The sequence below is a fragment of the Phaseolus vulgaris genome, chromosome 6 (assembly GCF_000499845.2).
Source record: "Phaseolus vulgaris cultivar G19833 chromosome 6, P. vulgaris v2.0, whole genome shotgun sequence".
NCBI classification, from domain to species: domain Eukaryota; kingdom Viridiplantae; phylum Streptophyta; class Magnoliopsida; order Fabales; family Fabaceae; genus Phaseolus; species Phaseolus vulgaris.
This window is the reverse complement of record NC_023754.2, coordinates 21557166-21581162: the sequence shown is the minus strand read 5'-3', so window position 1 is coordinate 21581162 and position 23997 is coordinate 21557166. Positions and strand designations below refer to the sequence as shown.

At 27.1% G+C, this 23997-nt stretch overlaps 3 protein-coding genes across 3 annotated transcripts; 1 reads left to right on the top strand and 2 right to left on the bottom strand.

Moving 5' to 3' along the window:
* Nucleotides 1–1927: 1927 nt before the first annotated feature.
* LOC137831836 (protein EIN4-like) lies at nucleotides 1928–7933 on the bottom strand. The gene is made up of 2 exons (XM_068639685.1): nucleotides 5772–7933; nucleotides 1928–2496 (listed from the first exon to the last, which is right to left on the bottom strand). Exons 1-2 carry the CDS (start codon nucleotides 7518–7520, stop codon nucleotides 1969–1971), a joined length of 2277 nt encoding a protein of 758 aa, XP_068495786.1. The 5' UTR covers nucleotides 7521–7933; the 3' UTR covers nucleotides 1928–1968.
* A 3720-nt stretch (nucleotides 7934–11653) lies between these two features.
* Nucleotides 11654–12172, bottom strand: LOC137833517 (AT-hook motif nuclear-localized protein 20-like). The gene has a single exon (XM_068641861.1). The coding sequence runs from the start codon at nucleotides 12170–12172 to the stop codon at nucleotides 11654–11656; it is 519 nt and encodes a 172-aa protein (XP_068497962.1).
* Nucleotides 12173–18969: 6797 nt separating this feature from the next.
* LOC137831834 (uncharacterized) lies at nucleotides 18970–20080 on the top strand. The gene is made up of 2 exons (XM_068639683.1): nucleotides 18970–19052; nucleotides 19621–20080. The coding sequence occupies exons 1-2, from the start codon at nucleotides 19005–19007 to the stop codon at nucleotides 19936–19938; spliced, it is 366 nt and encodes a 121-aa protein (XP_068495784.1). The 5' UTR covers nucleotides 18970–19004; the 3' UTR covers nucleotides 19939–20080.
* Nucleotides 20081–23997: the final 3917 nt, after the last annotated feature.

Sequence of the window (23997 nt, the reverse complement as noted above, 5' to 3'; positions counted from 1 at the left end):
TTGAGTCTAGCAAAGATTATTCCCATTGGTTTGAAGAGTGATATAGATAAAATCTTAATCAAATTTTAATTTGATATGGTACATTAAAATTCAAATTTAGACACTACAAATTTTACTAATGCGATATGCTGATTATGAAGTGTTCAATTAGGATAAATTTAGGGATAAGATCTTTAACTCCTCAACTATATTTTTTTTGTCTTTTTTAGCTGGTGACATTGTATTAATCTCTCCTAATTGTGTTTAGAGAAATTTCAAAATTTTAGAAAATGGTAAATGTTTAAAGTTCTTTTTTTCATTTTTTAAATATCTGTTTACAATCAATTCAAAATTTTATTTGAATAAGACAAATTAACTCCTAAAATGTGCAACATTTATTTTTTAATATATATTTAAAGAATTAAAATTTCAGTATCATACTATATGAAAATCATAATGATAGTACTTGTTGAATATTTGATCTTTCTCAAAAGTCATTAAATAGTATAAAAAAAATAAAAATACAAAATATTGATTCTTTTGGCTCGATATTATAAAGGGATGGAGATAAAAGAGAGAGGAGAAGAAAAAGATTAAAGAGAAGTAAAAAAAAGGAAAGGGAAGAGAGTGAGAGTGAGAGAGAAGAGAAGAAATAATATGAAGAATTTATAATTTTTATTTATTTAATTTTATAATTTTAAATAATCAAAACTTATTTACAGAATTTTAATTCTTAGTTTCATATCAAAATATATACTACTAAAGTATTTTAAGCTTTCCAAAAAATTAAGTCTATATCAATAGGATATGGCTATTGTGGGCTTTTTAATGAGAGGACGTGCAATTGAATAATTAGCTGATATTAATACTGATTATGTTTCAGTCTTATTGTGTAAATTATGATATGTCTCATAGTTCGGTTGTTGTAATAAAACTGTTGATTACGTTTATCCTCGTCTTCCAAGTCAACTAGTGTAATAAAATTGTTGATTACGTCTAGCCTCACCTCCTAGCTCGGTTGGGTAATAAAATTGATGATTATGTTTACCCTTTCTCCCATCTCGACTAGTGTAATAAAATTGATGTCTGTGTTTATCCTTATCTTATAGTTCAACTGGTGTAATAAAATTGTTGACTAGGTTCAGTTTCGCTTCTCAACTCGTCTGATGTAATAAAATTGTTGATTGCATTTAGCCTCACCTCCCCCAGCTTGGTTGGTGTAATAAAATATTTGACTGCATTTAGCCTCGCCTCGCATCTTGGCTGATGTAAAATATTTTTGCTAGGTCTCGTCTACTCAACTTGAAACTTGGAGGTCATGTATTGGTAGTTAGTCTAATCTTCTATAAATATGGAATTTAACTTATGTAAAGTCAGTCATAGGATCTATTAATCATTAACATAAAGATTTAATAAAACCTACAATATTAGTAAAAAAATAAAAAGATATCTACTTGTAGTACTTGAAATTAGTTGAAAAAAATATAAATTTTAAAAATGAGATAATATTAGTTAAGATTCGGAAGATGACAGAAAACTAACTAAAGCCTATAAAGTGATTAGCAAATTGGATCTAGTGTCTAACATAATGAAAATGAATATTTCTTTTCTGATGTGATGCATCAAATGGAGCGCACGAAATCGCAATAGAGAAAGGGAGGTTCTGATGAACCCTAATTGAAAATTGAAAATGAAAAAGAGACAATGACTTAAGCATAAAAGAGAGAAAAACAGAAAAAAGAAAATACAAAAAAAATCTTATTTACTTATGTATTAGAGAGTAAAATACATGATGTATATATAAGAAAAAAACTAAGACCTAGCTAAACAGAAAAAGGAAAGTTGGGTCAAACAAACAAAGTCCAATAACTTAAAACAGAAAAACTAAATATGTTAACAAGTATATATAGTTTGTTACGAATTTCAAGTTCATGTCAAAAGTAATGAATTTTGAAGAACCTAAAAGATTTGATATATTTGAATTTGCTTTTACAATTTTTCACCTGTACGTTGCAGTACATTTGTAAGTTCATCTGCTATTTCATGAAGGAGAATAGGTTTTCGAATGAATCCATTCATTCCCACCTGTATACATCTCTCCTTGATGTGCTCTTCTGCACTAGCAGTAAAAGCTATGATCAAGGGCCAATTATGGCTTTGCAATTTCCTAATCCTTTTTGCAACTTCAAAACCATCCATTTCAGGCATGTGAAGATCCAAGAAAATAATTTTAAATAAGTTACCGGAGACACTTAATACACCGAGACATTCAAATCCTGATGAAACAGCAGTTACGTGACATCCCAGTTTCTCAAGCAGCTTCTTGGTCACAGTCCTGTTTACATCATCATCATCAGCTAACACAACCTTAAGCCCTTTAAACTGGGAGTTTGAAAAATCTTTAGGAGCAAGATTGAATCTTCCATGTGATGATCCTGTCTGAAACTTGAGAAGGAGCGTCATTCCTTGTGCCAAACCCAGAGTGTTAGTTGATATCCAAATATTACCTTGCATAATCTGCAATTATTCCATATTGTATCAACGGTCAGAATTACAAAAAAAAAATCACACCACATTAAAACTAAACATACTTCAGTTGGTTTATCGCTGAAAGCAGCTCAACCAATCCACAGTCAAGCTGGTAGGCAAGGACAAAACGAAATTCGGTTTTATTCCCAAGTGTTCAAAATATACAGAACAAAATGCATGAACAGCTTATTGTTCTGTATATATTTAGTGTTCTCATATACAACTGAAGAATGGGGGAAATTTTAGTCTCTTTCACGTTAAAATTATAGAACTAATAGATCTCACAGTAAAAAAAAGCGGACTCTCTTTAGTCATTTTTGCTATTTCAATAATATTAACTTTTCCTCAAATCCTATGATAGCGGATCCATGTTTCCGACTACCAAGGTTAAGATCCCAAAAGATGATAATGAATCACAGACGTCGGATAAACAAGACAGTATACTTCAGTTATAGAGGACAATTACCTGATGCAAAACGTTGCTAGACAGAAAGGACACCATGACTGGCATTAACCAGATAACAAATAATTTTTCTTACAGAAAAAACAAGACATGTGTAATGGAGTCAAGAATGGCCGATTAGGAGTTGAGTTGGGCTGTGAAAATTTAGATCTGGGAATATTTTGGCCCAGTTCAGCCCAACTCTAACTAATGCTGTCTTGAGGTGGGTTGGGTCAACCCAAGTCATGAATGATAAATTTGATAAATTTAATATTACATAGGTTGTTGTTCATTTTAGAATTAAATCTATGCATATTGAGTTTTATTTTTACTTCTAGTTCTTGTTTGTTACAATTGATACACTTTTTTTACTTATTTCAAATATATGATTTATATAATTATATAATGCTATTTTATAGCACAAATGACAACCTATATTTTTTTTCTTTTAGCTTATGAGGATTAAAAATATTTTATTAAGTTATTATTTAAAATTTTATTTATTATGATAAATTTTAATTTTTATACTTTGAAAAATATGTGGCCTGTGACCTGTTAAAGGTTGGGATGGTCTAGAAAAATTCAGCCCAACATAACCCTGACCCAGCCTGTAAATATGCTGGCGGCTGGTGGGCCGGTGTCCCCGAATTGACAGATCATTTAACATATGGCTAATTCTCCCTGTGCCATAACAATTATGATCTACACCCAACACTATAAAATATCTGTTTTATCCTTATTTGTTCGGATATTTATATCCACAACACAAATAAAGACATTTTTGGATAACAAATCTGGAACTGAGATGTATCTACAATCCACAGCACAGTAATGTCTTCTGGATGTTAAAATCCAGAAGGTTTTTTTTCATTCCGGATGTGAAAATCCAGAAAACATAACAAGGGCAATTTGGAGTTTAAAAAGAAATGATGGTTGCAAATCAAAATTGATCTGGTACCGGGAGAATTAGCCTTAATATAGGAGATACATTTAACATATAAGAAATATACTGCTTCTTCTGGTACCTTCTTGTGGCATTCCCATAAATTTTGTATTTCAAAATTGTTCTTAGTAAAAATGTTAAAGTGTAATTTATATTCTAGATTACATAATCCGAAAGTCTTTTTTTAGATTTGTAATTACTTCTAGATTATGTAATCCATAAGTTTTTTTTTTCATATTCGTAATTAACTTTCGGATTACATAATTCAAAATATCATTTTTTTTAAAATATATTTCGGATTACATAATCCAAAAGCTATTTCCAGATTTGAGATTAGCTTTTGGATTATGTAATCCAAAATATATATTTTTTTTAAATTGATTCTGGATTTTATAAATCTCAAGAACACTCCCAAATCCAAAAATACTTTTTGGATTATGTAATCCAGAATATAAAGGAAGTGGGATTTCAAAGGTTAATTTATTTTTTTACAGCAAAACGAAAAGGTATTTTCTCATTTAGTATGGAAGTTAGAAGTTTGCGAGGTGTAGGAAGAAGGAGTCCATGAGATAAATTACAGGTGATGACAAAGAAAGCCGTGTCCCCTGGACTGAAACATGCTAGGAGAGATATCTGAGGGAAATTGCATTACTGTCCTATACTGGAGATCAGTGCAGTGATTTAGGATTAATAGATCAACCATAATTTGACTTTCTCGATGAATAACTAGAAGAATCCTTTCACTAAAGTAACCACTGATCCAACTAAAACCTGAGTTGGTTCATAAATGAGTCTACACCTATTAGCAAAGTCAGAATTATGATTTTAACTGAATGGCAATGACTGTCACTTTAAACTTTCAAGAGTTGCTATCATACAAAATCCTGATGCTTTAAACAGTAATGAAAAGGAGACATATTAATGAATATAGTCCAAAATTTGGAACAGAATGTCCCCTTTGAGCCTTTTAGGAGGCCACAGTTATTCGGCAGCATCATACGAGTTAATATTGCAAACCAAACAGAAACTAAACATATTGTATATATGGTTTCCAAACATCAAGTAGATGACCAAAAGGTTTAACAAGACTCTAATGTGAATACACTGATTTTGCACACAGTCATTAGCCGACTTGTCATACTTAAGTGCCAAAATAATTGAAGTGGACCAGTAGATGCCATTAACCATTTTACAAGTGGTATTCAAGTGTTCAACTTATATCCCAAAATCATTGACCACTAAAGCTAGCTATTGAGGGAACGTAAAAAATAAATAAGATTTGGAATTCAAACAACCTACTATAATGTATACTAGTTTTATCAGCACACAGAATAGTCTAGTTGCAAGTTGCAACTAGACTAAATAGGAACTTTGTATGTGAATCTCTTTCTTTATCCTAAGGCTAGCTAATGAGGGAACGCAGCAATAAATAAGATTTTGAATTCAAGCAACCTACTATGATGCATACTAGTTTTATCGGCACACATAATATAATAGTTACAAGTAGCAACTAGACTAAATAGGAACTTTGTATGTGAAGGCTATTTCTTATTCCTAAAAATGACCTGACACTTGTACAATCTAATTTTACTTGACAGTTTCATCACATGTTCTCAAATATCAACTTCAATGCATCATTCACTGACTCAAAAATTTGAGGGTTCAACCATAAAATCATCTTCTAAGCATAAAATGTAACGCTAAGGTTTACAGCCAACACAATTCATACAATTAATGGAGCATCCCATAATTTATAAAAAGGGGAAAATAGAGCTATTTAAAAAACAGTAAAACATAAACATGCGAATAATTCAGATAACTACAAATCACTAACAGAAACTGATTAAATTAATTTTCAGAAGAGAATGATGCACCTACCTGCACCAGCGTTTTGCACATGCTGAAGCTGAGTACTTCCTTAGGTTCATTGTTGAAGTGCCTTTTAACATTATAATTTGTAGTTGAAAATGATTCATCTGACTGGGAACTAATACCATTTATATGAAAACTAAATTTTATATGTACATAATCATTTTGCATGTTTGATCTCCACATTCCAATATTTTTATCATCTTTATCTCCACTATTACTTTCAAGATAAACATGAAATATGAGAGTCCCTCTATCATATATGTTCAATAAATAGCCAATCATATGTAAAATTACTTGGAAAGACCTTGCCTCATCACCTATGACCAGATCAGGCAAAGACTTGTCAACATCGACTTCAAGACCAAAGCCTTTATATACACACAAACACTTAGTAGTGCAAGAAACTCCCCTCATCATTGAATGCAGACTGAAAGGTTTCATCTCTAACCGGAAGCTCCCATTGTCATTAGCACAAATCTCCATCACATCATTAATCAATCGTGATAGGGCATTGCTAACTTTGAAAATTGAGTCAATAATAATCTTCTGTTCTGGCCTTGTATTATCCTCTTGAAACATTGTAAGCAACCCCAGGATTGAATGCATTGGCCTCCGCATTCCATGACTCATAACTTTCTCAAACGAGCTTCTTGCCTTCCTGGCCATCATTGCATTCTTCTGAGCATGTTGCAATGCCCGGTTTTGCTCTGCAAGTTTCTGGCTCATAAGCTGAGACTCTTCAAGAACAGACGCATGAGACAAGGCCACAGCAACCTGATCAGCAACCACTTCCACTATCTCCATTTCATGGGAGGTCCAAGCCCTGGAGTTTGAATTTGGAAGAACCAAAACCAGTATAGCATAAGATGTTTCAACAAACACGGGTGTCCCTCCTTTGAAATTGGAAACATGAAGCATCGGCATGCGGATGGCTGCCACGGCACCTGAATCCCCAGATCCACCACCGCTACTTGCAGCTCCTAGTTTCGAATCAGGCCTCAAAATCCACACCCCTTTGCTCTTCTTTATGTCCAACACATCCGGATCACTAATAGGAATAGAATTGTGAAAACTATCTGCTGAGTTTGATTTCAACTCATGTGTCAAAAGCATTTCCCTCCTATCATCATCAGGCATCCAAACTGCACAATTGTGCAAGTCCAAGGCCTTGGAAAGCTCAACAAGTGTGGTATACAATATGGTATGCTTATCCAGAGACTTCCTAATCTCACAGGTGAGCATCCTAACATGCCAACTAGCTTCCTTCTGTTTCTTCATAATCCCAACCTCTTGGCCCAATTCCAACACATTCTGCCTCAAGAAGAGCTCTCTCACTTTAATTTTCAGCAGAAGAGGTATGAGGGTGGGAAAGGAAATGGCAGTGGCACAGGAGACAAGAGCAGTGAGGAACTTAGCAACAGTGAGGGAAAGAACCAACCGGAAGGAGTGGGGGCCATAGTAAGTATAGGCGTTGAGTAAATGGGTCAATCCACAGAGAACTATGAAGGCAATGAATTGAAGGAAGACCAATTTAAAGGGGACATTGGAGCGACTGACAAAGTAAAGGAGCTCAAGGGGAATGGAAAAATATGCAATGGCGATGAAAAAATCGCTCACTTTCTGGCAAACCAGAACGTTGTGGATGCTCCAAAGCCCTTCCTCATCACAATTGCAGTGTGAATATTCCACATCAATAGCAAAGGCAGAAAGCACCATAACCAACAGCAACAACAAAAGAAGCATCTCTTTCTCCATGGCAACGAAAAATCAGTGCTCCTTTTTTCCTTTTCTAAATCATCCCCCAAAGTTAACAAACAGCTCAAATTAACATCACAATTGGCACACACATTCCAACAGACTTAAACTAGGTTCAATTTCCCAAAACCCTAACTATTTGTACCCAGAAATCGAGAACAAGAAGAATAAATCATAAGATAACAGTAGCAATTAGCAAGGACCAAGACAAGGAAGAAAGAATGAATCTGAGGTTTGAATTTGGAAGGGAAGCACTTGCTCGGTTGAGCGCAGGAAACGAGAGAGTGGGACCCACGCATCTTTACATGAACCGAACCCAGACTCGTTCCTCTGCTCACAGACCTTTACACGTAATAATAAATGTTTTATCATCTCTACCACCAAATTAATTACTTTATAACAGATTTCATAGTATCCGTTCTGAACTTATCCTTAGTATTATAACATATCCTTAACCAATAGAAAAAATAATTAAATAGTTTTAAACAAATGGTCAAATTAATCTTTATTATTACTTCATTTTAAATTTTGTTCTCATACTTCATGACTACAAAACATAAAAATAGATTTAAACTTTCAGGTTAAGTTAACCAACACTTCACACTATAAACTATAATTTTCTAAATACGAAGTCGTTTTAATTATGAAATGTATATTATTCTTGATAAAATCTTTAAATTATTAAAATTTAAAATCATCAAAAATGTAATTTGTTTAGAATTTTAGTAGTATTTTTTTCATTTCTTCATTTGCAAAATGATTTTGCTCAATGTTTCATTCTCAATTAGTAAATTTTTATTGTTTGAGGATCATTTAGTGAAAATAAATCTTATCTAAACTTTCAAATTTTAAACAATTTTTCTTTTCATCTTTTCAAAGTTATTTTGATTTTCAATATTTTTTTAATTAATTTTTTCTTCATCCAATTTTTTATTTTTATTTTTAGCTCGTGATTTTCTTTCATAAGATACATACGGATTAAAATTAATTTTCAAAATTTTAAATATTGAAATGTTTCAATACGATTAATATATTCTCAAATTTTTTAACAAAGAATAATTTATATACACGGTATTCTTTTAATTCTTCATATATCTTATAAAAACAAATTCGTGAGAAAACTTTAAACTCCAAAATTAAAAATATATTAAATACGATAATTAATCTTAATTATCTTAACAAAATTGAAGTCGGAACATTTAGTCTTAATTTTTAAATTCTCTTTTAACGTTTTTTATGTTTTTAAATATAAGCTTCAGTGGTAATACATAATTGAATTCTATCCCTTTGTTAAAGTCATGAGACAGTGGTTTAGATGCAATATGAACCATGAGATACATGTGAGCTTATTCTTATTCTTCTTTTTCTTCCTTATTTTCTAAGTCTAATACTTTCACACGTTGACAAGACACTTCTCTTTATTATTTCTTTCCTAAACAACCTTTACATTTTGTTATGAAGTGTCTTGACTTCTTGTTCTCATAACATGTTACTTTATTTCTAATTTTTTTGGTTCCTTGTGATCTAGTCATGACACATAATGTTTACATGTTGATGTGTCATGATTTAAAGAAGGCTAACATCCTTTATTTCCTAATTACATGTGATCCATATTTAAAGAGGAGTTTGATTATTGTTGGTAGTTAATTTTCCATCATTATCTTCAAATATTTTTTTTATTTTATTATTAAATAACTTTAAGAGGTAATCTTTGATATAAACTAAAATAACAAACAAACTAAGGTTGAAAAGACTTTGTTAAAATAGAATCTTTGCAAATATTTATTTAAATATATCAAAAATATTTTGTAACAAAAATAATCAATTCAATATTTATTCTTCTTTATTAGTATGGATTGATGCGGATTGAGCTAAAACGAGTCGAATAATCTAAATAACTCTTTTGTGAATTATAAATTTTATAATGAAAGTAAAAACTAAAGTGTGAAACATATAATTGGATAAAAAAATAAATTAAATATTCAAATCATTTAAACATTATTGAACAACATTTTAATTAAAAAAATCAAATTTTCATCCTACATGATTGAAAGTAATAAACATTTATAATAAAAAAATATTAAAAGCTATAAAAAATATAATATAAGATTGTTGGTAATGGGTTATGATTTAACTCATCACTTCAAACTTATTTGATTAACAAGTTAGTCAGTGAGATATAATTTAACCTATATTTAAAAAATTATATTTTTTCAACTCAATTTAACTCGAATCAAGTTAATTGATAGATTTAAACTTAAGACATTTATTTTAAACTGCCAGATCCAATTTAACCTATATTAAAAAATATTTTTTTTTTCAACTTAATTTAACTCGAGTCAAGTTAATTGATAGATTTAAACTCATTTTAAGACATTTATTTTAAACCAAACCAACGGTGCTGTAATCTTTTAAAAGTTAAACATAAAACTATTATGATCTTAATGTTATTTTAGACTTATTTGCGCAAACTTTTTCATATACAAAGAAAGAAATTATGATGATAAAGGAATTAATTTTATATATATATATATATTAAAATTAATTTATTCATTAACTACACATGTGTAGACTTAGCCGTTATCTCACACTACAAAAAATTCATCAAATGGCAATTAAATTTAGAAACTAACTACTTCTAAAGTGGTATAATGGGAATGTTAAAGTAATCTTTTGTTACTTAAGGTGTCACCATACCTACGATGTTAAGTTGCATAGTAATTCTTAACATGAAAGTTTTTATTTAAAAAAAAAATCAACTATTAGTATAGATACTATTTTAGAGACTAAAAAATTATTTGTATCTAAGGTGGTTTCTATTATTAATAAAAAATTATAAAATAATTTCTAAATTAATATCTAAATTAGCTACTAATATTTTATATTCTAAATTGATATCGATTAGTCTTTTAGAAACTAATTTAGAATCTAAAATATTAATAGCTAATGGTCAGATACAAATTTAAAAACTACTTTATAAATATATATTAATAATAGAAATTACTTTAGATACCAATAATTTTTTTAGTTTCTAAAATGATTTCTAATTTAGTCCAATAGTAACTAATTATTTTGGTCTCTAAAATTAATTACAATTTGATGATTTTCTTGTAGTTTAAAAACCATTTTTTTTATCTTCAATTTTTTTTTATAAAAACTTTGTCTAAACATAATTTTAGATATCAAAATAACTAGTCATCATTTGACTAAATTACAGTCTATTTTACAAAAAAAATTATTAATATTCAAAATATTTTTTATTACTAATACAAATTTATAAAATAGTTTATTAATTAATATCTAACTATTAACTACCAAAGTTTTAGCTACTAACATCTTCTAAACTACTTTCTACTAATCTTGATACTTAATTTAAAAATTATTTTATAAATTTTATTAATAATAGAAACTATTTTAAATATTAAAAAAATTATAAAATAATATATCTAGTTAATATAATGATTAATTATTTTTTATCTTTAAATTTAATTGCTATTTAATTTTTTTTTTTGTAGTAATAATTTATGAGAAAATATTTTAAATAACTAGTTAAGTTCATGAACCCGACTCAATTCTAAAGTAAATTCATCATTATAACTATCAAATACAGCAGATTAAAACACTTCTTATCACAATCATTTTTTCCCTTTTGTTCTTTTTTTATGCAGCTAGATTAATAACACCAATCATTTGCTATCATGAAAAATATATTATTAAAAAAAATATAAAAATATATAAAAAAAAATCAAAACTCATTATTAACAAAAACAATACTTTTAAGTACTTGAAATAAAGATTATTTGAACTCAACTAATTATCTAATGTTTTATTTTAGTTTTAAATATGAAGTTATGCTAAATACAATGATAAACATTTACGCAAAACATTTTTACTTATTTTTCTCTACATATCATAGATATTTTTTCCAGACATAAGAAAACATGCAGAAGAAGCAAAACGATTAGACCAATCATCACAAACATATTGGCATAACTAAATTGAAATCAAAACAAAATCATATAATTAAAATTGTCTGCATAAATATATAGTTCAATATAAATTACTTGTTTAAAGTATCACCAAAATTTCATGAAGTTGGGGACCTAGCCTGAGCAAGCTGGTTGAATCATCATCTATGGCAGATTTGAAGGAGACGAATCGTTATGAGGGTGATGGTTAGAGGAGGAAGCCTCTCCGGGTAATCTGTCAAATGCAGCGTTAGAAAACGCAGCCAAAATGATATAAACTGTTCCTGACGCCACCAACGAACCCGCCACTTTGCCTCCGACAACCTGTCCCTTTGCACCGGCAAGATAAACAGACAGCGTCGGCGGTGTTGCTCCGGGCAAAAACGAACCTTTCAATGATAGTATCTGCAACTGACCTTCCAGTGTCATGATGGTGTCAGGGATCAACGACTGGTGGAGAGTCACGTTCCTGATGCTCCCGATGGCGCTCAGAACACAGAAACCTCGTTCTTTCCTTCGAGCAAACTGGACCAAGCTATTGGTGATGTCAGCTCCACTTGCTATCTCGATCACGTGACTTTCAATAAGGTTGTGGGTGTCTCGCCTCGCGAGTGGTGCCGGTTTGGGCTTGTTCTTCGAGCCTATAGGGCGACCCCTAGGCCTACGCACGGTGGGCATGTTCATGGCTTCAGAGGGGTTCAGAGTTGATGCTGATACAATGGCGTTTGTGGAGGAAATTAGGGTTTTCTTATGGACGAAGATGAGGTGTGAAGCTTCCACCACTGGTTTGGCATGTAATGTTGGTGAGGTTGAAGAAAAATGGAGTTGAAATGAAACTCAAGAACACAGGGTTTAAAACGGAAAATCGAAGAAGAAGAGATGAAAATAATTAATAAGCATTTATGTTATGGAGACAAACACCACTTAATCCAAGGGACTCTCACTCTCGTTTTTCCTGTTACCTCTCTCCTCTCACCTCTTTCAATCACATTTACCATTTTATTTATTTATTATCCATCTATAATTTAACCCTTCTCTCAAAATTTAAATATTATCAATTAATTATTATAATTTTTAAATTATTTAAAATACACTACAATAAAATATGCAATTAACTTTTAAATAGTAACGAAGGTCAAAACGGGACATTATTATTAAAATAAAAGATAATTTATTTTTTTATTGTGCATAATTGTTCGTTTTAATATTAAAATTTATGCATGGTGGTTAATACAATGCACAATGTTATTTTTTTTAATTTAAAAAATTAAAATTATTTTTAAATTTGATTTTATATTATGTAAAACATATATATCGATTACACTTAGACTCAATTTGATTTTATATTTTGTAAGATGTATATATGGATTAAATTCATTCTTATTACAGGAATAAAGTCAATTTAGTCAACTATAATATGATGAAAACTTTTTAATAACTAAACATAAACTACAATCAAATTATTAAATAAAAATCAATTTTATAAATAAAAATTAATTTTAAAAACTAAAAATAATTAATTACTATAATGATCAAATTAGAAACCATTTTAGAAACTAAAAAAATTATTGGTTTCTAATTATTATTTTCTATTGTTGATAAATAATTTCTAAATTGGTATCTAATTAACTATCAAGGTTTTAACTACCAATTATTTATTTTCTAAATTTGGTAGCAAAAACATTGGTAGCTAGTTAGATATCAATTTAGAAACTATTTATCACTAGAAACAAATTTAGAAACTAATAATTTATTTAGTCTTTAAAATCATCTCTAATTTAAAACTTAAAGTAAAAATACATTAATGTCACCACATTACTTTAATTACAAATAAATTTTAAAAAAATTAATTATGAATTATTATCAGTTTAATCAACAACCGTCTATCAAAAATTGGTATTAATGAATTAATATTAATAGTTTTAATATCAAATACGTGTAGTACAAATTCGATAATGTCAACTAATTAGACGGTTCTTATTCGTTAACGTTACATTATAATCAGTGATAAATATGTATAAGTAAAAATAATAATGAGTATGAGTAAAATTAAAAGATGATTAAACATAAAGTAGTTATTATACGAAATAAAAAACAATATTAAGATTTATTTTAAATTATTGTCATTAGTGTTAACCACATTGACATAAATTAAAATAATAAATTAAATAAATATTAAAATAGAAATACATTAATATCACCACATTACTTTAATTAAAAATAAATTTAAAAAATAGTTTTGAATTAATCTCAGTTTAATCAACATTACTTGAAACCGTCCTTCAAAAAATTGTATTAATGATATAAAATCAATAGTTTTAACATCAAATGCATGTAACGCTTCTATGGTGTCAACTTAGCATAGATGATTCTTATTCGTTAACGTTACATTTTAATCAGTTATAAATATGTATATTTTTATAATGAGTAAAAATTAAAAGATGATTAGTAATGAAGTAGTTATTATATGAAATGAAAAATAATATTAATATTTATTTATTATTGTCATTAGTGTTAACAACATTAACATAAGATAATAAATCTTAAAATAAAAATACATTAATGTCATCAAGTTACTTTGATTAAAAATAAATTTAAAATTCAGTTTCAAATTAATCTCGGTTTAATCGATATTACTTAAAAGTCTCATTCAAAAATTGGTATTAATGAATAATATCAATAGTTTTAATATCAAAATACATGTAACGCAAATTTGATGGTGTCAACTGATTAGCAGAGACTGTTCTTATTTGTTAAAGTTACATTATAATCGATGATAAATATTGGTATTAATGAATTAATATCAATAGTCTTGATATCATAATACATGTAACACATATTTGATAGTGTCAACTAATTAGCACAAATTGTTAACATTACATTGTAATCGGTGATACATATGTATTTTTTTTATAGTGAGTAAAAATAATAATGAGTATGAGTAAAAATTAAAAGATGATTAATCATGAAGTAGTTATTATATGAAATAAAATAAAATATTAAGATTTATTTAAAGTTATTGGCATTGGTGTTAACCACATTGACATACAATTATTAAGTCTTAAAATAAAAATACATTAGTGTCACCATATTACTTTAATTAAAAATAAATTTAAAAATCAGTTTCGAATTAATCTTGGTTTAATCAACATTACTTACATTAATCTCGGTTTAATCAATATTACTTAAAATTATCCTTCAAATATTGGTATTAATGAATTAATATCAATAGTTTTGATATCATAATACATGTAACTTAGAATTGATAGCTTTTTTTATCAGTAATAAAAAATAAATAAATGTGAACCACTTCAGGGGGTGGTTCAACCCTTATACAGATAAAGAAACCTTGATGTCCCAAAAATACATGTACCCTATCTAACAACACAAGAATCCCTAATAAACCTTATAAACCATCCACGTAGCTACCCAACAAGGCAGTTTAATCAAACCATCATGATGCAAACCAAAGGGTCAAAACACCAATCATAATAAGAAAAAATAACAAAGTGTGACTTGAAAGTTAGCCAAGACCATAATACACAACAAACATTTCTACATTATCGACCGTTCCCCCTTTGAAAATAACATCCTGCGCTTCCAAACCTCGCTAACTACTGCAATCCAAACCATTTTTCCCAAACTTCATTCACTATGTCAGAAGCGTTACACATCATAAACCAGAGACACAAATGAAACTCCAAGACACAGACTTGATAGTGTCAACTAATTAGCACAGATTGTTTTTCGGATACGTTACATTATAATAAGTGATAAATATATTTTTTTTATAGTAAGTAAAAACAATAATGAGTATGAGTAAAAATTAAAAGATGATTAATCATGAAGTAATTATTTTATGAAATAAAAAGTAATATTAATTTTTTTTTAAAAATTATTGTCATTAGTGTTAACCACATTGAAATAAATTAAATAAATTTTAAAATAAAAATAAATTAATGTCATCACATTACTTTAATTAAAAATCAATTATGAATTAATCTTGGTTTCATGAACATTACTTAAAACCGTCATTAAAAAATTGGTATTAATGAATTATTATCAATAGTTTTAATATTAAATACATGTAAGGCACATGTCAACTAATAAGCACATACGGTACTTATTCGTTAATGTTACATTATATTCAGTGATAAGTATTTTTTTTTATAGTGAGTAAAAATAATAATAAGTATGAGTAAAAAAATAAGAGATGATTAATTATAAAGTCATTACTATATGAAATAAAAATAATATTAAAATCTGGTAAAATTATTTTCATTAGTGTTAATCACATTGAAATAAATTAAAATACTAAATTAAATAAATTTAAAATAAAAATACATTAATGTCACCACATTACTTAAAGTGAAAATAAATTTAAAATTTTGTTATGAATTAATATCAGTTTAATCAATATTACTTAAAATAGTACTTCAAAAATTGATATTAATGAACTAATATCAATAGTTTAATTATCAAATACATATAACACACATTTGATTGTGTCAACTAATTAGCACATAAAGTTCTTAGTCGTTGATGTTACATTATAATCAGTGATAAATATGTATTTTTATAGTGAGTAAAAATAATAATAAATACGAGTAAAATTTAAAATATGATTAATCATGAACTAATTATTATATGAAATAAAAAATAATATTAAAATTGTTGTCATTAGTGTTAACCACATTGGTACAAATTAAAATAATAAATTAAATAAATCTTAAAATAAAAATACCTTAATATCATCACATTACTTTAACTAAAAATAAATTTAAATATTAGTTATGAATCAATATCGATTTAATCAACACTACTCACAAACGTTCTCCTAAAATTGGTATTAATGAATTAATATCAATAGTTTTAATCAAATACATGTAATACAAATTTGCTAGTGTTAATTAATTAGTACAAACGGTTTTGATATGTTAACGTTACATTATAATCATTTAAAATATGTATTTTTTATTATAGTGAGTAAAAATAATAATGAGTATGAGTAAAAAATAAAAGATGATTAATTATGAAATAGTTATTATATGAAATAAAAAATAATACTAAAATTTGTTTAAAATTATTGTCATTCTAAAAAAAAATCAATTATTAATTAATATCAGTTTAATCAATATTAATTAAAACCGTCCTTTAAAAATTAGTATTAATAAATTAATATCAATAGTTTTAATGTAAAATACATGTAACGCAAATTGAATACTGTCAACTAGTTCTGATTCTTATTCGTTAATGATAAATATGTATTTTTTGTAGTGAGAAAAATAATAATGAGTATGAGTAAAAATTAAAAGATGATCAAACATAAAATACTTATTATATGAAATAAAAATTAATATTAAAAATTATTGTGTTAGTGCTAACCACATTCACATAAATTAAAATAATAAATTAAATAAATATTTAAAAATACATTAATGTCACCACATTGCTTTAATTAAAAATAAATTTTAAATCCAATTATAAATTAATCTTAATTTAATTATCACTACTTAAAACCGTCCTTCATAAATTAGTATGAATAAATTAATATTAATAGTTTTGATATAAAATATATGTAACGCAATTTTGATGCTATCAACTAATTATCACAAATTTTTATTCGTTAATTTACATCATAATCAGTGATAAATATGTATTTATTTATAGTGCTTTTTTTATATATAATAAAATTATTTAGTAATTTTTTAAAAATAATTTATCAATTATTTTTTATTAAAAAAATATTAAATAAAAATAATTTATAAAAATAAAAAAAAATTAGTTGTTATATGAAGTAAATTAGATATTACTCTAATGATTAAATTTACTCTTAATCTAGATAGAAGCGAATATGAATAAATAAATTTTAACTAGTGTGATAACTATACCAATTATTTGTTAAAAAAGCTCTTTATGTTTTATTAATTTTAAAAAAAAAGTTAGAAACAATATGCAGGGATAGAGATATTTGAACCACCCAAATAAAGAAATGTTACAAATAAAAAAGAAAGTAATAGATTTAAATAGGAAACAACGTAAAATAAATTAATTTAATATTACAATATTTGGTTTAATAACTCGCTATTAATTCTTCTTCCGCTTAATCAAAAGGTAATATTTCAGATTCAGCTAAGAAATATATTAGAAAATCGATATATTAGAAAATCGAAAAAATCCATAGGTTGACGTAACAAATTCCATCCCAAAAAATCATATTTGGATATGGAAGGGAGTGTAAAAGGAAAGAAAAAAATCCTATTATTTTATTTGCATTTGTATTAATTATTTTTTTTACAAACATAATAAGCCTAAATATTCTTAAATAAAAAAATATAAAAATAAATGCAGAAGTCTGAATAAAATAAAGATGAAACATAATCTAAAATATGATTTTTATAATTATTTAAATTTATACATATTCAAAATGAAATTTCTGTACGCTAATATCCCACCACATAAATTAATACAATATTTTATAACATAAATTTCTCCTATAAATTATTTTAAATGAAGGGAAGCGAAAGGAAATGAATAAAAAATATAAATTTAATTTGATTTAAGTGATAAAATAAAATAAAATAAATAATATAGTAAATTATCAAAATACCCTCAGTTAAAATTTAATAATGAGTATGAGTAAAAATTAAAAGATGATTAATTATGAAATAGTTATTATATGAAATAAAAAATAATATTGAAATTTATTTAAATGTAAATTTTAACTTAATTAAATAATGATTTATAAATAATATAATTTTTTTTTTCACTTACCAATTTCAAAAAATTTAAAATATAATAAAATTATTTACTTTATTTATAACTAAAATTTACTATTTTAATTATAATAAAAAATAAATATTTTATTATATTTTATTTAAACCAAATCGCCAATCAATTTTTTTTTTTTAACCGATTATGTTTTCGGTTATTACGTTAAAAGCATAAACAATACTATAAATATTTTAATATTTACGATTATAATTTACTTTCTTTACATATTATCGCAAGAAAGTTATAGATACAAATTTGTTTCAATTTAGTGATTTAACATCCTATTTTCTAAATTTTTTTATGTCTTTATTTGTTTCTTAAGTTTCTCTCCCAAAAAAAAACATAGTAGTAAAATAATGATGTTGATCATTAAGGTGCCCACTTGACTCTCCCTTCACTTCTCCATGCTCACTTTCTTTAGCAAAAGCAAATCTATGAAACCTTATAATTTATGAACACATATTGACCTTAATAGTAAAAGCACCTAATTTTACGACAATTACGGTAAGCAAGCTTTGCTTCTTCAACAATTATGTCTACCCCTAATTTATTTTAACGATAGTTTATTATTACTATCTGTGTTTTTTCTTTTACTTTATGTTCTTTATTATTCTTTAATTAGGAGGAGAAAAAGAAAAGAGAAAAAAAAAGCATTGAAGAAATAATGTATGTCTGAAAGAAAGATTATTCCTGGTGATCTTGGAACCTTTTAAATCACTATAAATACCTCTCTCACTTTCATATGCTCCTCACAAATACTCTTTGCATTATCCCAATGGCCAGTGTTCAGGTAATTAACTCACTCAAAATGGTTTTTTATTTTTGTTCTAGATCCATTGCTCAACTCAGCTTAATTAGCTTATCAAAACCAGATTTTTTTTTCTGACGTGCGATCTGCATAATTTACATATATTACTTATAGTTGGAATTATATGGATCTCCATACCCAAAATCATTAATTTTTGTTTCATGCTTTACGAGGCACAACACATTAGTCTTCAGTTCTGGATATGTGATTGTCACTAACATTTTTTAGTTTATGATATAAACATTTGTACTTACTTTGATCTCATTAAATTTGAGTTTGTGATATAAACATGAAGCTTACATGTACAATGATATGTTAAATTCAACAAAATTTTGTTATGATAAATTTAATAACTCTGATTCCATATTGAAAAATTTAATGTAAATCTAACTCAATTTTGTAAAATCAGTTTAAAAAGTGAGTTAATTATTTATGTATTTTAAAATATTTTAATTTATAATCCATGTGATCTGAGGTCCATTTTACATCTCCCAACTTAGCTATGAATTTGCTTAGGAAAAACAGTTTGAACTGAAATTTGATCTTGCAGGATGCACACGTGCCAACAATATTGAAAGAAACTGAAACAACTAACAAGGAGGAAACGACCAAGACTGAGGAAACAATCCCAGAGAAATCAGGCATTGAGGTTCCAGACCCAGAAGCAGCATCAACCGAACAATCAAAGGAAGAACCGAAAGAAGCAACAACAATTGATGCTGCTGCTGTCCCTGTTATTGTTGAGACGAAGGAAGTGGTGATAGAGAAGACAGAGGAAAAGGCCAGAGAAGTTATAATAGAAGATCCAACAGCCAAGGAGATTGCAGAAGCAGAAGATGAGAAGCCAAATGGAAAAACTGAAGCTTAACTAGGCTTGTTTTGGTGGACAAATTAAAGTGATATTAAGAAATAATTTTATGTCTCTTTGCATGTCATTCCAACTATTAATTACTTTCTAAATATACTGTTTTCTCTTTCACCCTTTTTGAAATATACTTGATTGAAAGAAAGGAATTTTTTTCTCTCCCATTAATATATGAAACTTAAGAATTTAGGACATAACCACCATTAATGGAATGGAACGAACACATACAATACTAAAAACTGTAACATGATGTATTCGTACTGTATTTAATTTCAACAGAACCTGGCTGCTAACAAAGTTTCAAAATGCTTTCAATCTTAATTTTCAACATCTCGACGAATAAATTATCTAATAAAATCAACAAATTCTTAATAAAATAAATTCTAAATAGTTTTGATATTATATTTGAATTTAACTTTAACACACTGTTAAATAAGATAAAATTTACATTTATTAAAATATTTAAGTGAACATTAGATCTTTAACAATTATTTAAAACTTATACAAATACTTAAAATTTGAGTGGTTTGCCTATCTTTTGAGATATACTGTGTTCTTACTAGTTCGAGATCGGTCGGAAACTAGATGAGTTCCTAATGGTCTTTCTTTAAGCTATTGATTCAATCTTTGAAAAACGAGAGGTTCTTCCTGCGATGACACTCCTACGCTCAAGTCAGTAAGAACACAAAATATAATGAGTATAGGATAAAATATGAGTTGAGAGTACTCCTTGTGTTGTGTATTAGATGTTGTTTATTAGATAATCCTTTATGTAGAACATAATTTGTTATATATAGATCGAATTGTAACATCTCCACCTTTAGTCATGATTATGTCTTAATTGAGTGATTAAGGCTAATTGATTGAGATTCCTTATTTCTGCTCCCTCATAATATTAGATACATAGGTCGGAAACGACTATAAATGATCAACTATCGGACCATGATCATGATCTAACATGACCTCAGTCTCAGACGTAGACCAATGAGAATAGTGAGTTTGAAGAAAAGATGATCCATTTGTTATATTCCACGGGGTCATGTATAAATGATCAACTATCGGACCATGATCATGACCTAACATGACCATAGTAGGTCAATGAGACTATTGTGAGTTTGAAGAAAAGATGATCCATTTGTTATATTCCACCGATCATATTTAGATGTAAAAAATCATAAAAAACGTGAGAGGAAGATGAAAAATAAGTTTAATTAGAGATAGATAATAAAATAATGACTAGTAATATGCAAGCTAGTGTGTTGCCAATATTTTATGAACACAATTATTGCATCCATTCCCTCTCAATTCATATAATATTTGACTGTAAGAAAGAAAGGATGACCATCGTTTTCGAAAAGGTGAAGGCAGCATTAATAGCACACTGGAATTATGAATGAACCTTTAATTTTTTATATAATGATTGCTTTGTTTGTTTTTAATATAAAATATGTGTACAAGGCCTCTCTGTTTCGCAAGGCAACAATGAGTATTCAGATTTTATTACTCAAAATTTTAGAATTAAAAATAAAGGACTTTTTTACACAAGTTATTATAAGGGAATTAAAACTAAAGTTTAAAGCGTTTGTGTTCTAGTTAAGGTGAAAAACAAAAACTACAACTAAAATTAAAAAAAATAAAATTATTTTAAGAACAAAGATATTTATAAATTGTAATATAATTACACATAATGGCAGTTCATCTGTTAGGAACCGAGTTATATTATTTTATTTGAAGGAAAAAATTATAAAAATTAAATCATAATTATAAAAATAATCTAAGGTTGAATTTCATCAATAAATAAAATTTCATGATAATCAAATTAGGTTTAATATAATTTTTAAATTTATAATAGAAAATTTAAATATTTTTAATTGAGTGTCTATTAAAAATTTATGTATGTAAAATTTGTATATTTTTAATTGATATTTTTAAAATTTAAATTATAATATTTTTTAATATAATAAAACGTATTATTTTTAATTCTATTACATGTCTATTGTTTTATACCATATATTCATATTTTCGAACTATTATATGTAAGAACATATTACGTATTGGTATATTAGATGCATAAAATATCAGTTAAGTGGCGTCGTTTAGGATTTCCCTTTCCAACTCCTCTACCTTCAACGTACGAGTAGAACAAGTTTGAAAGTTCTTTTCACTTTTGTTTTAGCCTCTTACATTTTTTTAATTAATTATTGATTTATGCCTTGTCTTTTTTTCATGCACGTGTGTCTGCAACCACACAACAACAAAACCATAATCACAAACTATAATTTTGACCCAGCATGCAGAAAGCAACAATGTTCATCGTCTTCATCATTCTTTATCGTTCATTCCCCCTGTCTCCTTTTTTAAAAAAAATATTTTCATGTATGCTTCATTATTATTATTATTATTATTATTATTATTATTATTATTATTATTATTATTATTATCCACATTACTTCCATAGTCCTTGTATATTTAAAAAAATGAATAAAGGTTTGAATCTCACATCTTCTTCTGACAGATTTACATGCACTTATGTTCAGACAAAAACTTCGGAGAACTGAGATTAAAACAAAAGTTGAAATTGTGTTTTGGCGTGGGGTTTGGTCCCAAAGAAACTACAATTTCTGCATCAACATCCTGTTACGTTAAATCAGTAAAATAAAATTGATTGAAACCTTTCAGCATCGATTGTCTTCAATGGTAACAGGTTCATGCATTCTTCTAAAATATCAAAGAAAGAATGGACCATTTGCGTCATTTCATTTATTTCTGCTTCTTCTTTCTTCCTTTTTGTTTTGTTTTTATTAATGTATCCCATTATATGACACTCAACTTTTCTTGAAATTTATTCCTATTTTGCATACCAACATTTTTTTGTTATTTCTACGTTGATAAAGATAATCCCACTAATTTGATGCGCAATAAGTTTTCTTATTCTGCTTTCATTTATATGTTTAACCTAAAAATGAAAAAAAAATTTACTTAAAACTTAACTTTATAAAATTAACTATAAGTAAGATTTGTATCTTTTTATTTCCCCCTCATGCACTTGTTAACTTGTGAAATTATATGTTTATGCTGGTTTAATAAAGAATAATTTTATAAGATAAAATAACTTTCACTGTAATAAATTTTAAATGACTATGATATTTACACTCACTTATATATTATAAAATGTCTTTATATTCAATTGTGAAATCTATGATATTAGAACTCATTTATTATATATCTCATTAATATTATTTTGCAGTTGAACTAATCTAAATTTAAAAAATGTATGAAAATAAAATCAATTTTGTAATATGCTTTTATGATGATTGAATCTTGAGAACGTTTGATATATATATAATAAAAAAGTAGTGTATTGTACATAAATTTCTAAAAATAATAATTTGTGTAAATTTATCGATAATACAAGAGTTAGTGTGATTTACAGTAGTGAAAGTTGATCCTTTCATATAAAAATATAATAATTAATTTTTAAATTATTATAGTACCGATGTTAAAATTATCACTATTTAAAAAATAATAATTTTAAGAAATAAAAACTATTAAACTATATTATAATGGCATTTTAAATTGTGGTGTTATATGTAAACTATATAGTGATTATTTAACACTGTATAAAATGTAAATATTATCAGCTTAATTTTTACAAAAGGTAAACACTAAATCTTTCTAAAAAAAAAAAAATTAATCATTTTAAAAATAAAAGATTAGACTAAATTTTATAGACGAAAAAGGTGATTTAAGGTGTTTGTAAAGCATTCCCACTATATGGAAAGAGAAAGGTGGGAGAAGGGAGAGTGAAACATGGAATTAGTGTAAAAAATGTGTGTAATTGGGAATGAGTTAAATATGATGGTCAAGGACAATAAAATGGTAGAACTATAGAAAGAACAAGAACCAAATTTATCATCATTGTTAGTCAAAATCACATTCTATAGGATAAAGAAAGGAAAAAGAGCTCTTAAAGTCTTTGATGGAAGCTATAATATAGGCATGGCATGATGAGACTAGGTTCTTCTTCATTGCTGTGTTCTCTTTTCCTTTGCCTTTGGCTCC

Bases quoted from the DNA above. Each gene is read 5' to 3' on its own strand.
- LOC137831836 (XM_068639685.1), bottom strand. From the start codon at position 7,520: ATGGAGAAAGAGATGCTTCTTTTGTTGTTGCTGTTGGTTATGGTGCTT. The intron at 2,497-5,771 runs GTAGGTGCATCA...GAATAATTGCAG, and splicing joins TGTGCAAAACGCTGGTGCAG to ATTATGCAAGGTAATATTTG.
- LOC137833517 (XM_068641861.1), bottom strand. From the start codon at position 12,172: ATGAACATGCCCACCGTGCGTAGGCCTAGGGGTCGCCCTATAGGCTCG.
- LOC137831834 (XM_068639683.1), top strand. From the start codon at position 19,005: ATGCTCCTCACAAATACTCTTTGCATTATCCCAATGGCCAGTGTTCAG. The intron at 19,053-19,620 runs GTAATTAACTCA...TTGATCTTGCAG, and splicing joins TCCCAATGGCCAGTGTTCAG to GATGCACACGTGCCAACAAT.